The 12735-nt window shown below is 40.7% G+C and overlaps 1 protein-coding gene across 4 annotated transcripts; it reads left to right on the plus strand.

Moving 5' to 3' along the window:
* Positions 1-9: 9 nt before the first annotated feature.
* Positions 10-9945, plus strand: LOC136422762 (alpha-N-acetylneuraminide alpha-2,8-sialyltransferase-like). 4 transcript variants are annotated; one of them, XM_066410625.1, is made up of 10 exons: positions 10-402; positions 810-1031; positions 2205-2371; positions 2859-2969; positions 3145-3294; positions 3713-3854; positions 4135-4247; positions 5364-5456; positions 5890-6140; positions 6278-9945. In XM_066410625.1, the coding sequence occupies exons 3-10, from the start codon at positions 2229-2231 to the stop codon at positions 6493-6495; spliced, it is 1221 nt and encodes a 406-aa protein (XP_066266722.1). In that variant the 5' UTR covers positions 10-402; positions 810-1031; positions 2205-2228; the 3' UTR covers positions 6496-9945. The 4 variants fall into 4 exon arrangements, with proteins under 4 accessions (XP_066266722.1, XP_066266724.1, XP_066266723.1 ...); XM_066410627.1 differs by lacking the exon at positions 810-1031 and adding an exon at positions 1126-1246; XM_066410626.1 differs by lacking the exon at positions 810-1031.
* The last annotated feature ends 2790 nt before the right edge of the window (positions 9946-12735 follow it).

Raw genomic sequence — 12735 nt, forward strand, 5'->3', positions numbered from 1 at the left:
AAAGATTAATAGATAGATAAATTCGGCACCACCGAAGGACTACTGGATGTCGTCATAGGCCTATATCCTCCCTGATGTTTATAGTTAACCGACCCCCCCCCTCTCCGATAGCCGAGCGAGGTCATCGTCGGCAAAGCCGAAGGGCATCCTCAGTGTGCAATCAGGCATGCACAAGCTTTAGCTGCACTGTTGCCTAACTACCACTTTGTGACATATTATGGCACCTTGTTCGACGACTTTTGATGCAGGCACTGGCAGCCATTGTCTGTGGCAAGCTCACAAAACAAGGTCGGACGGACTAGAGAATGTTTTGACAGTTCTGTCGTAGCGTTTTGCCGTACACTGGTGACCATTCATGCCCAACACCGTTTGTCGGCATCTGCAGCTTTTGACACTGATGAGGTAAGGACAATTGATAACATAATATCAGTTCTGCGTTTACCTGCAACAAAGGTAAATTCTCTACAGCATTTTCTAGCAGAAGCTGATGTGTTACGCCGAATGGCGGTTATACCGGCTATATATGTAGATAGATATATAGAGAAACAGAAAATGTCCTCCGTGGTCCCTCCTTTGTATCGTTTTGTGCACTGTTCCTTCTAGATAACCCCAAAGGTCAGATGCAGAGCTTTAAGAACACTTCAGTAGACGAGAGGACAAACCTCTCGCGTATGTGTCGATAGCTATTTGAAATATTGCGGTAATGTAGTCGTTTGTTTTTGGCATTCAGTTATGCATTCAGTTGTGCCATTGTGCCGATGCCAAAGACGTAGAATTGTTTTTTTTGTTGCTTTTTTTGTTTCTGGCAGGACCTAAGAGTACAACTGTTACGCAGTCATGATTTCTGATCAACATGTACTCTTGTGTGTTTAAACCGCGACCAAGGCCGCCACCGCCCCCCCCCCCATCTACAATACTCTCGTGTCACGTGACCTAGTGACCTCTCGTAGGTCACCTGACAACCCAACTCAGAGCTGATGAAGGAGTGGTGGATGCCACCCGAAAGCTACTCAAGCTGCAATATTTTAGTCGTGAGTATCAGTTTAATTCCTCAACATGTACTCTTGTTGTGTGTCGGAATAACCAGTAACCCTTACGATCTTCCCTCCCAACATTTGCGTTAAGCTTACACTCCAGGAAGGAGACTCGATTATCTGGAGGGGTTGGAAAGTGACGCCATGGCATGGTTCTAAACTAGTCGAACGGGTCAATATCGCCATTGTCATTGCCTTCATGAAAAATAGAGGTATATTGTTTTTGGTGTGTCTGTGTGTTTGTTTTTGTTTCCGGATATTTGTGGTCACCATAAGTTAAGAGCCTCTGGATGACCATAGATTATAATGATATTTGATTGATACGTTGGTAGGTGTTGGAAACACATAGGTGTAGGTCGATTAGGGGCGCCCTGGTGTGTGCCTTTGGTACTGCAGCAGAACGTACGGTTTTCATATCTCGTGGTCTGGATTCACGATTCCTCGATAGTAGATTTTAGTAGGATTTTGATACATTTACCATTTATAATTTATGGCAGGTAGAACATTTGACAGATAAAAGCTATGCAGATATGGGCCTAATCTATATGATTTAGTCAAAAGTGCCATAATTTTCTTAACTGTAAATTACAGCAGTTTCATACTTGCGACAGTGTTTAAGGCAACCAAAGCAATATTAGGGCCAAAAATGGACAGTAAAAAATGCTGAAATCTTTATGGTAGTGACATTTACTAACATTACTTAGCACATTTGCGTAATAACTTCATACTTTTAGGATTTTAAAACCGCGCTAAATCACGATAATCCCCTTAGTTTAGCGAGCCTACAAACGCTTCGGCCACGATTTTTAATTCTCACATCACAACTACGTCGTAGTTTTGCATCATGGACGTTGCTATACATTGTGACAGTATTATTTTAACTAATCATGTATAGAGATTACTAAATAAATTGACTTTCAAAATCCAAATTTTCGGACCCTTTTATTGCGTCCGGTTTCTTCAATTAGTTAAATGTGTACATAACAATGCATAGATTATGTAAATGTGTAAGTAATTTGTAAAATTAAAATATTCTATGGAGGTGTGAGGTTTGCAAACTCTTATTTATAGAGTGTAAAGTTTTGGCATGCCCTTCGTCCACCAGTAACAGTTCTTCATGCATTGAGAATTATTGCCCTTTTGATTAATGATTGTGTTTCCAATATGCAGTGCCTTCCCTACTAGCGAAACAAAATGACCAGACAACAGCGACTTTGGGCATTGCTGTTATTTCTACAAGCAGTTCTTTTCCTGCTGTATTACTACACACCAGAACGTTTGATTCCTGGTAACATGCTGCCCTGGAAAATACTGGAAACTCGCGTATATACAAACAGGTGGGCAACAGCAAGCGCGAAGTCATGTTTCCTTCTGAAGCTATCCTATAAACTGATTATCTGGTTTATTTTGGGAACAAAAATTATTGGGATCAAATAACTGAGGTCGGCAGTTGCATAAAGCAGTATAGATTTATAATTTGCTTTGCATAAAGAAATTCATTAACACGTCTGTCCATTGCATTGGTGTAATACTGTAAAAGACAACAAAACACATAAGCATTGGAATCGCATTTTTGGGCGACGCTCTCATGGAGTGAGCGAATAATTATACTTATTATTTATTGCAGATAGTGTCCTCGATTTGTTTTGATTTTAAAACGCATGATATGTCTGACTGTCGAGAATGGAAATTGTATTCGCTTACCTAAGTTAACGATGATTTCCTGTGTCTATCATGTATCCATTCTGACGAACGATTGCATCTTAAACTTGGCTACGGATGATAAAAAATCTGTTTCTAGAAATGATGCCGTCTCGTTTTCAGCTCCTCTATAGGGCTCGAAGAAGCAGGCAATGGCCAGAATGAAGCTGATGTAACCAAGGAGGATAACGACAAGCGCAGCATGTCGCCAGGGTCCTCCATTGGTAAAACAGGGTACGCAGAAAGCAGGATAAGTAACATAACATTTGAAGCTGTGTCTCTGGGTGTTAAAAAGACTGTGTGTGGCCTGGGAAAACAATAGGGTTATTGTAGCCACAATGTGCTCCGAGATGTGGATTCGATATGAACATGACCTTGGCTTGAAGATGATTTCGTTTTGTTTTTCAAGTCCACTGAAGAAGTTCAAATCTTATGCTCGACACATACCGAATGAGAAGGTTGCTCAGGAGAAGTTCTTGGCCGACCAGGCAGCTGTGCAGGCCATACCGACGGAAGCACCTGGATGGGTCTATAACAAAACAGCTGCGGATTTATTTCGGTAAGGGTCACCTTCGCGAGACACTGTCTATAAACGGATCCCAAGGGATGCTGAGAGTCGCGGGGCACTATGGGTAGCTCAAGGGGCAGACAGAATCATTTCAATGACAACATGCATACAGTGCAGGCGTACTGTGTCAGGTTTGTGTTGTCATGGTAATGATTTCGCTCTCTGGGATATCAATAATGCCAGAATCTGCCAGCATCGAATGACTCCATGAAAATGGCCGTTTGTGATCATTTGGCTATGACGTCATTGAGTGTCCGCCATTGTTTGGTTTAAGGACGCGTGGGAAATCATGAGGTAAACAGCTGACATCTTGGGCTCAGCCGCAGAACACTATGATTATGAATCTTTCTTTGAATTCCATCTCCTTTCGCCAATGGTGACTGATTTCTTTTTCTTGATATTGTCACAGGAAAGGGATTGTGTCCGACAGTCGCTTTGCGAACGGGAGTTTTGTGGTCACGCAAGGGCTACCAATAAATTTTGGACTAACCCCTCATACCAAGTCATCCAAGAAGTTCGATAGGCCAGAAGTCACGAAGAACTTTCCTAAGGTAGAGACTTATTTTCCCCTCTTAACAAGATTCCTGATCCCTCTGGATATGCTACTACTCCCTACCATGTAATGCTGCTCAGTGTCCAAACTCTCCTTTATTCAATCCCTTATATGTTTGGAGCTCTATCTACCAAAATTACCTTATTCATATACAACACGAATTTAACTTCACCATATTACACATCGTCACAAATGGGTTTTAAACGGTAATCAGAATACAAACCCATGTGTATGTGTATTATTGACCATATATATACATATATTTATATTTTACACAGGAAAGCCCGTTTAAGACCAGACACTTCAGTACTTGCAGTGTAGTGGGGAACGGTGGGATACTGAAGGGAAGCAGCTGTGGAAAAGATATCGACGCTTCCGAGTTTGTGTTCAGGTGAGGTACTATGGGGTAATGTTGATTTGACTATATTATGGATGACACCCGCGCGCACATCAATGTAGTAGTATGCCAAAGCAAACTCCATAGTCAAAGAAGAAGATGTGAAAGGAAAAAAAAGGAGACTCTGTTCATTTAATCCTGACGACGTAGTTTTCATAATGAAGGCAACTTTTTCCACGACTTTTATTTATTCGCCCGCTCGCATCAGTTTTGGGGTTCCCAGAGGATGTCATCCATATGATGAAATCAACATGGCCTAAGAATACAGGTTCTGATTCAATTGCTGTATGATAGGCCATCAAATTGAACTGTATACTTAATTTAGAAACGTTATTACCTAGCCTATAGTTCTAGCTCGCATGGGCTCATTTCACCTGGTTATGCTGATTAATATTACCTGGTACTGTTGATGAGTATTGCCTGGTTATGCTGAGGAATATTACCTGGTTATGTTGATGAGCATTACCTTATGTTTATGAGTATTACTTGGTTATGTTGATGAATACTGCCTGGTTAGGTTGGTAAGTATTACCTGGTTATGTTGATGACTATTACCTGGTTATGTTGATGAGTATTACCTGGTAATGGTGATGAGTATTGCCTCATTATGTTGATAAGTATTTTATTGTTATGTTGATGAATATTACCTGGTTATGTTGATGAGTATTACCTGGTTAGGTTGGTAAGTATTACCTGGTTATGTTGATGACTATTACCTGGTTATGTTGATGAGTATTACCTGGTAATGGTGATGAGTATTGCCTCATTATGTTGATTAGTATTTTATTGTTATGTTGATGAATATTACCTGGTTATGTTGATGAGTATTACCTGGTTATGTTGATGAGTATTACCTGGTTAGGTTGATGAGTATTACCTGGTTATGGTGATGTACCACCACAACAGGCAGTCAAATCTTGTCTTATTGTCACTTTCCTTCCGAGGCGATGTATGACCAATGACAACCTTGACCATATTTCTGAACAACCCGTTGTAAAATGAGTTGAGTTTATTGAGATACCCTTTAGCCCCTCTAGGGGGCTAATCTTCCAGGCAACGACATGAAGCAATAAAGAATGTATTTTTTAAACTTTTGCCCATAACTTGCAGGATCAACATGGCTCCAATGGGCGATAATTATATGAAGGACATTGGGAATAAAACCAATCTGATCACTATGAACCCCTCCATGATCAAATACAGGTACTTTTTATGTCTAGTGCACATTGGTGGCAAACTCTGAAACTTGACAAAATGCAGCACAGCCTAGCATCACTATTTTACTACTGAATACACCTTTCATTTGATATGATATCAGAGAAATACATCTTAAATGCAATATCTACCAGCATTGTCTAAAATCTATTTCTTGCTTTGGTCTCTATCTATATCTCAATTGCTATTTATACAGAACAATTATCACCAGTTAATTGTAATGTAACTTTAAAAAAACTTTTTCTAGTCTATGAGTTTTATCTAATATATCTTTACTGTCTTCTTGTAAGTTTTGTAGCCTGGAATCCAGACCTATTATTGCTCACTCGGGAGCTATAATAGGTCTGGATTCCAGGCTATAAGTTTCGTACATATGAAAGCTGACTAACTTTGAAATAATTCTCTCTTATGTTTCATCTAGGTACACCAACAAGAAACAAAAGTTGTTAAACGTTAAAGCCTTGATGCATGACCTCTCTGTGTACGGAGACAGCTACCTGTTGATCTGGGCCCTTCTCTCCGGACATAACACAAGACGCCCCGGGAACGTACTGCAAGCTCTGAAGGAAAACAACGCCACTAACCAAGTTATCATCCCATTCCCATACGTCACAACATCGATGACCTCGTTTTGGAAAGAGAATGGTTTAGAGGCTCAGCGGCCGTCGACAGGTAGCCATTATAACATTCAAATTTTAGATTAATGAATTGATCTGATTTTGTATGATTAATTTCAGATTTCGTACCATTCTTGTATATGTATCTCATTCTGGTGTATTTCCCTCTTCTTTACTTTTGTGATTATCTAGGGCTAATCCTGGTCGGTCTGGCCACACAAATCTGCGAGGAGGTGCGGTTGTATGGCTTCTGGCCCTTCCACGCCGACAGGAGCAACAGACGCCTGACTGAGCACTACTACGACAATTCTCTTCCGACGCAAGTCCACAGTGTACCCGATGAGTTCAGACAACTACAGCGTCTCCACAACACAGGAGTTCTTTGTCTGACCACCCACGCATGTCAATAAGCAGACCATGTCCGCGATTTCATACCAGCAGCATTAGTGACGATGATTATGATGACGACTGTAATGACTAGCAGTAGATAGCTGAACTTCGTTCTAACTTGGTGGCCATGGTCGCATTCTATTCGTCCTGTTGAAAGCTTAACGGTTTAATACCTGTCTAGTATTTTAAACATGTTTTAAGGCGCGTGTGTGAATATCAATGAACGATAGTTATGCTTTTATTTTACACTTTTTATTCACAACTGTGCAACTATTTCCTTCATTATCTTCGCCGAGTACTTGTACTCGGGAAGATTATGTTTTCGGTTGAAAAATCTGTTAGGTGGGTCTGTATGTATGTCAGGCACATAACTCAAGAAAGCTTCGATGAATCTTTATGATTTTTGGTAGGTGTGTAGTGGTTGTGCAAAGGAAAGTCAAGTTCGAAAATGGTTCATCTTGCGTTTTTCAACAGTACTGCAGCGGACTTTGAATTTTTTTGTGTTTGTATGTAGGCAAAAAAAGTGACGGAAACGTTGATGGATCTTCATTATTTTTTGCAGGTGTGTAGATGTTGTAAAAACGGAGGTCAAGTTCAAAAATGGTTCTCCTGGCATTTTCCGTCGGTACTGCAGCGGGCTTTGTTTCGATGTGTATTTCTTGTGGACAAGATAACTCGAAAAGCTGTCGATGGTTCTGCATGATATTTAGTGGATGGGTAGGGTTTACAAAAAGGAAGGTCAAGTTCGATAATGGGCATTCTAGCGGGTACCTAAGGTACTGCAGCCGAGCTTCAAAATTTGAGGGCATGTTTTCTACAAGTGCTATGGTCATGATTTTTGTGTGGTAGATAGTCCATGTTATAGGAAGTAAGTTGTAAAAGTTTGGGCCCCCTAGTGTCTTGTTTGGAACTGCAGTGGGTGTTATTGTTTTGACCTTCGGACAGGAATAACTTGAGAAGGGGTCGACAGATCGTCGTGACGTTTGGCATTCAGATAGCTCAGATGATGCTTTACATAATAAATGACTAATTACGCGAATCAGGATATAATTTGCATAATTAGTAAGGAAAGTTTGATGCATTTCATATTGGGACTCTTAAACATGTGACGGTTTCCCCGAAAACAGGTCTTACAAACAGATGGCCTGGGAAAGTAGGTCAAACTAGAGTTCCACGACCTCATACCTTCGCCGACTGATGTTAACCTTTTCGAGTGAATGCTTATCACTCAGTATGTAAATAAGGTCCTCGATTGCATGAATTTCAAGTGATCCTTTTCTCTACACTAAACACAGCATTAAAGTAAAATCTTAGAAAAGAGGGCCATTGTAGCATTTCCTCATATATCATGTAAATGAGGCCATCATGATTTATGTCTGATAACATCCACATTTGATTATCTCCCAAACGCCACAAGAATGAAATCCCATCATTTACCACTCTGGAATTATAGTATTTTGTCATAAATTATGCAAATTAGGTATTCGTTTGCATAATTGATATCTATCAATATTCCTCTATTTCTCGGTTACATGTCACGTGTTTGACTACAATGGAATGCAAGGGTTTGTATACTTTTTCACATCACAGATCCTGATTTGCATGATTCTTATACGATCATGTAAATCATCACTCAAACTATGTACATCCCTACAAATCATGACGATCCGTCATCACCTTCTTGAGTTACTAGTATTCTCTTTCAAAGTTTAAAACAAACCCATACCTATACCTACACGAGTTCTCCCAAGAGTTATAAAAATAATCACTGTAAGAATATTTTTGCTTAATTGGTATCATAACTTTTATCTTTACTACAGAAAATAAGGCAATTTGTTGGCAATGTATTTGCTTCAATTATGCCCATATTTTCATAGTCGACATATCAATCAGTTTTTATCAAACCTATACCTTCCAACAGGGAGAGCGTTAGATCGTTAGCCCGTGTGACCTCCCTGACCCCAAAACAGAGCCCTGCACCAGGCAAGTAAAGTATCACATGTGTCCTCCAGGGACGTCTCACAGGGAGCCTGCTCCGGTAAACTAGGTCACCTGTCAGTGCAATTTAACCTGAATAAATAGACTTAAAAATAGCAAATTGAAAGGGAATTGTAGACATTTCCTTATAAATTATGTTAATGAGGCCTTGTCATGCATGATTTTTGTCTGATATTGTTCACCTTTACTTAGCTTCCTAATGATACAAGAATGAAATTCCAATCATTTACTATTGTGGTATTTTCAATTAGTATTCTCTCATTAATTATGCAACATTGGTAGCTATTAGCATTATTGGTATCTATCGATACCTCTCTCTTTTTCAGCTATATATGTCACATGTTTGAGAGTCCTATTTTGAAAGGCAGCAGATTTATAAACTTTCCTTGCTAATTATGCAAATTAGCTCCTGATTTGCATAATGAATATTCAATCATGTAAATAATTAATCGAGCTATCTACATACCATAAATCAAGACGATCCGTTGACCACAAGTCTAGTTATTCATGTCCAAAGGTCAAAACAAATAAATTAAAAACACCCGCTACAGCTCCAAACAAGCCGCTAGAGGGCCCAAACGTGCACAACTTACTTCATGTGGCATGGACTATCTACCACACAAAAATCATGATCGTAGCACTTGCAGAAAATTCGACCTCAAACTTTGAAGCTACACTGCAGTACCCAAAGTACCCGCTAGGAGGCCCATCATCGAACTTGACCTTCCCCTTTAATAAATCTACCTATTCACTATATATTATGCACAACCATCAACAGCTTCTCGAGTCATCCTGTCAACAAACAAACACGCATACATAAACAGCCCACTGCAGTACCGCAGGAAAATGCCAGGTGACCCATTTTTGAACTTGAGCTTTGTTTTCACAATCTCTACGTACCCACCAAAAATCTTGCAGATCCATCATCAATACGTCGAGTTATGTTGTCTACATACAAACACACTAACAAAAAAAGTCCACTGGAGCACTTTAGGAAAACGCAAGGTTAACCATTTTCGAACTTGACCTTCGTTCCCACAACCGCCACTTACCTACCAAAAATCAGCAAGATCCGTCAAAGTTCTCTCGACTTATGATCTCGACATACATACGGACCCACTTTACAGCTGGCGTAACCGATAACATAACCTTACCGCGAATGCATACATTCCCGGCGAAGGTAATAAACAAATAGAGCACAGCACTGCTCTCCAAGCAGAGGTGTGGGTCCGGCTGTTTTTCACATGTTTAGTTTAGGCATGTTTGTCCAAAGCACGTTGGCGACATAACGAAAAGGGGACGAAATAGAAAGCCCGACAAAACACCTAAAAACACGTCAAAAACACGGCTCTGCTTGGAAAGTACATTGCTCCAAAACTGCACCACTGCTAGGTACGGTAAAGTCACATTTACTATGTCTTTCAAAATGTGTATGACATGGAATAAAGATTTATTCTATTCTTATTCATATATATTGACTGCACCATTTCATCGTCACATTCAACTTACGACACTGCAATTTCAAACCTTTGAGGGCCCATAATTTCAACATACTGTACTCATTTTTTTCATGACCAGTTTTAACATATATCAGCAGACAAGACACTTACATTGTACACTAGTCCTGTACCAGCAAATGATTCTTAACCCTATCCCCCCCCCCCCAAAAAAACAACAACTTACAAACAGCACATGGTGTATGATCAAATTTTCAGGGGGTGATATCAAAGCATGTAAGTATGAATTACTATCCATAATAAGCCTTGATTATTTGGCGAAGATAATGTGTTCGAGGAACTCTAGTTGTATATGCAATTGGCACTGCGGGGCTCATATTTCAATAGATAAAGTTGATGAATGAAATACACGCACCAAATTTCCGGCTGAAATTTGGCAGTCTTCCCCTGAATCGGCAACAACCAATCACTTAAGCCGGCGTCACAATTCATGCGAGCATCGGCCGATTTTGTAGATCGCCGGAAGCTCGCCGAATTTCAAATTCGCCCGAGTGTCGACCGTATTTTTCGCTGAAAACCTGCCCCGTCACAAATTGAACGGAGCTCGGGCGACGTCCGTCGAACACTAATAATCATAAATCCCACATAAGACGGTACCATGTCTTGGACACGGACGAAGTCAGAATCAACTGACCTGGTAACAAGCTCAAATTTGGACCAACTTTACTTTCTGAGTTGTGGCAAATCTGTCGGGCATGAGTGAAGTTGGTTGGCACACTAAAAATAATAACCTAAACAGGAATTTTGTCATAAACCAATCCGAATACTAGCGCAGGAGCCACAAAGTCAACAGATAAGTCGTTTAACCCCGATCCAAACATTTTCAGCAAACGGAAATCGACCGAAGCTCGGGCGAACGCCGTCCGAGCTTCGGACGACCGTTGATAAGCCTATCGACGCCCTGCCGACGCCTGAGCGTGCCTCGGCAGACAAACATAGATCTATAATGACTCATCAGTGGACTTTCAACTAGTCATTTTGTGGAGGTAAAACTCAGGAAGTCAAGTCAAGCCTCAAAAGTCGAGCCCAAGTTCATTGATACATATAAGTGAAACATCCAAACTAATACACAGCCTCATTACCCCTAAGGGTACCTACTGGCTGAGCTTCAAGGTGAATATTCAAGGTGAATATAATACCAAAAAAGAAACAAGAAGGATTGTCTTCGGAGTCCGCATTTTATTTATAATAAAATTGTTTCAATGAAATTCAACTTTGCAATTGACTTGTCTTTCATTGGAAAAGTTTGGCAGCATTCTTTGACAAGTTGATATTAGTATTAGTTAATATTAAAGTATTATTATACTATATGTTATAAACCAAGCTGTCGTTACCATTTATTTATAAACAAGAAGGAGTTCGGCCGGAGCCCGTCCAAGCTCCCATCGACACCAGTACAACGCTCGCCCGAAGCACGCCTTACTTTTCATGAGTCGGCCGGAACACTGACGATGGTCGTCCGATTATTGTACAAAGCCCGTCCGAGGCTCGCACGAGGCCGAAGAGTTCGGGCGACCTCCGACCGACCAAAAATCGGGTCTAAAATCGTCGGATGCCCGCCCGAATATTGGCCGAGTGCTGGGCGTTGCTCGGGCGAGCTACGGGCAAACTGTTAACGAGCTGTGCGAGTTCAAAAATCGTCGCCGAGGCCTCGCTGAATTTAAGCGCAGCTTCCAGTGACACGCGAACGTCGGCCGAGCTCCGAAAATTCGCCCGAAGCCCGTAGAATCGACAGGACGTCGGTCGAACTTCGCCCGAAAATCGCCATTTGGAGCTCGCCGACAAGTCGGCCGAGCTAAATTCTTGATTTGTGACGGGGGCTTTAGGACACATATATTCTGATACATTACGGCTACCTGCATGCAAAACTTCAGATGTCGATTTCTTTTATTTATTGACGTCTGCTGAAGGGACAACACTTTGTTACAAGATTTGATGGTGCCATGATATGACTGGCTCATCATAAGAAAAAATGCGGTGATTGTGATTGGCCTGCTCCTGACTAATGAGAAAGAAGCTAAACCAATGCTCATGATCTATTAACTTCAAAATGCCTTTGGCCAATAAGGGAAGCTGTAGTATTTGTATGCATTGTAGTATGTGTTATGCAGCGTTATGCCTGTATATAGGTCATCAGATGAAATGTACAACTCGCAATATCGATAATTAAAACACTGTGTACATCGTACTGTCTTTATTTCTTATTGTTATGAACCAGATGGCAGCAAAGATGGTAAAGCCATATCAGAACAGACGATCTGAACATTTAGAACGGCAAGGTGCTTTTTTGGTTATATAGGGCAAGGGTGTTACATATATAGGGAGCTAGATCGTTCCCTTCGGATAAGTGTTTACGTAATTGACTCAGAATCTGTAGTTCCAGGGTTCGAATCCCTATGAGGCCCGTGTGGTGTGACCGTGATAGCCATAGGGAAAGGCACTTCACACCAGCCTCAATCAAGTGGAAGTAAGTGCATAACTTATAAGAACGTCCTCACAAATAGCGTGTTTAAGCCGAAGATCCCACGTGTTTGATACTTTAATACTGTCATCACGGTGAGAGTCAATCAAACCTTATAACATACAATCCGGTTTCACGCAGGGACTTACTGCATTAAATTTCTAAAATTACCGGTTATGTAAAACAAAAACAAACAAAAACATCGTCGTACTGACTTGATTCTTAGATTACACCCTCTGGACACCTAAACGTTGATGCAAGTAAGTGCTCAAAGAAAATGATCT

The sequence above is a fragment of the Branchiostoma lanceolatum genome, chromosome 17 (genome assembly GCF_035083965.1).
Source record: "Branchiostoma lanceolatum isolate klBraLanc5 chromosome 17, klBraLanc5.hap2, whole genome shotgun sequence".
Taxonomy (NCBI): Eukaryota; Metazoa; Chordata; class Leptocardii; order Amphioxiformes; family Branchiostomatidae; genus Branchiostoma; species Branchiostoma lanceolatum.

What these genes read in the sequence shown, in the direction of transcription:
- LOC136422762 (XM_066410625.1), top strand. Translation starts at nt 2,229, where the DNA reads ATGACCAGACAACAGCGACTTTGGGCATTGCTGTTATTTCTACAAGCA. An exon ending in TCCTCCATTGGTAAAACAGG is followed by an intron (nt 2,970 to 3,144) that starts GTACGCAGAAAG and finishes TTGTTTTTCAAG; the next exon opens with TCCACTGAAGAAGTTCAAAT. An exon ending in CCCTCCATGATCAAATACAG is followed by an intron (nt 5,457 to 5,889) that starts GTACTTTTTATG and finishes TGTTTCATCTAG; the next exon opens with GTACACCAACAAGAAACAAA.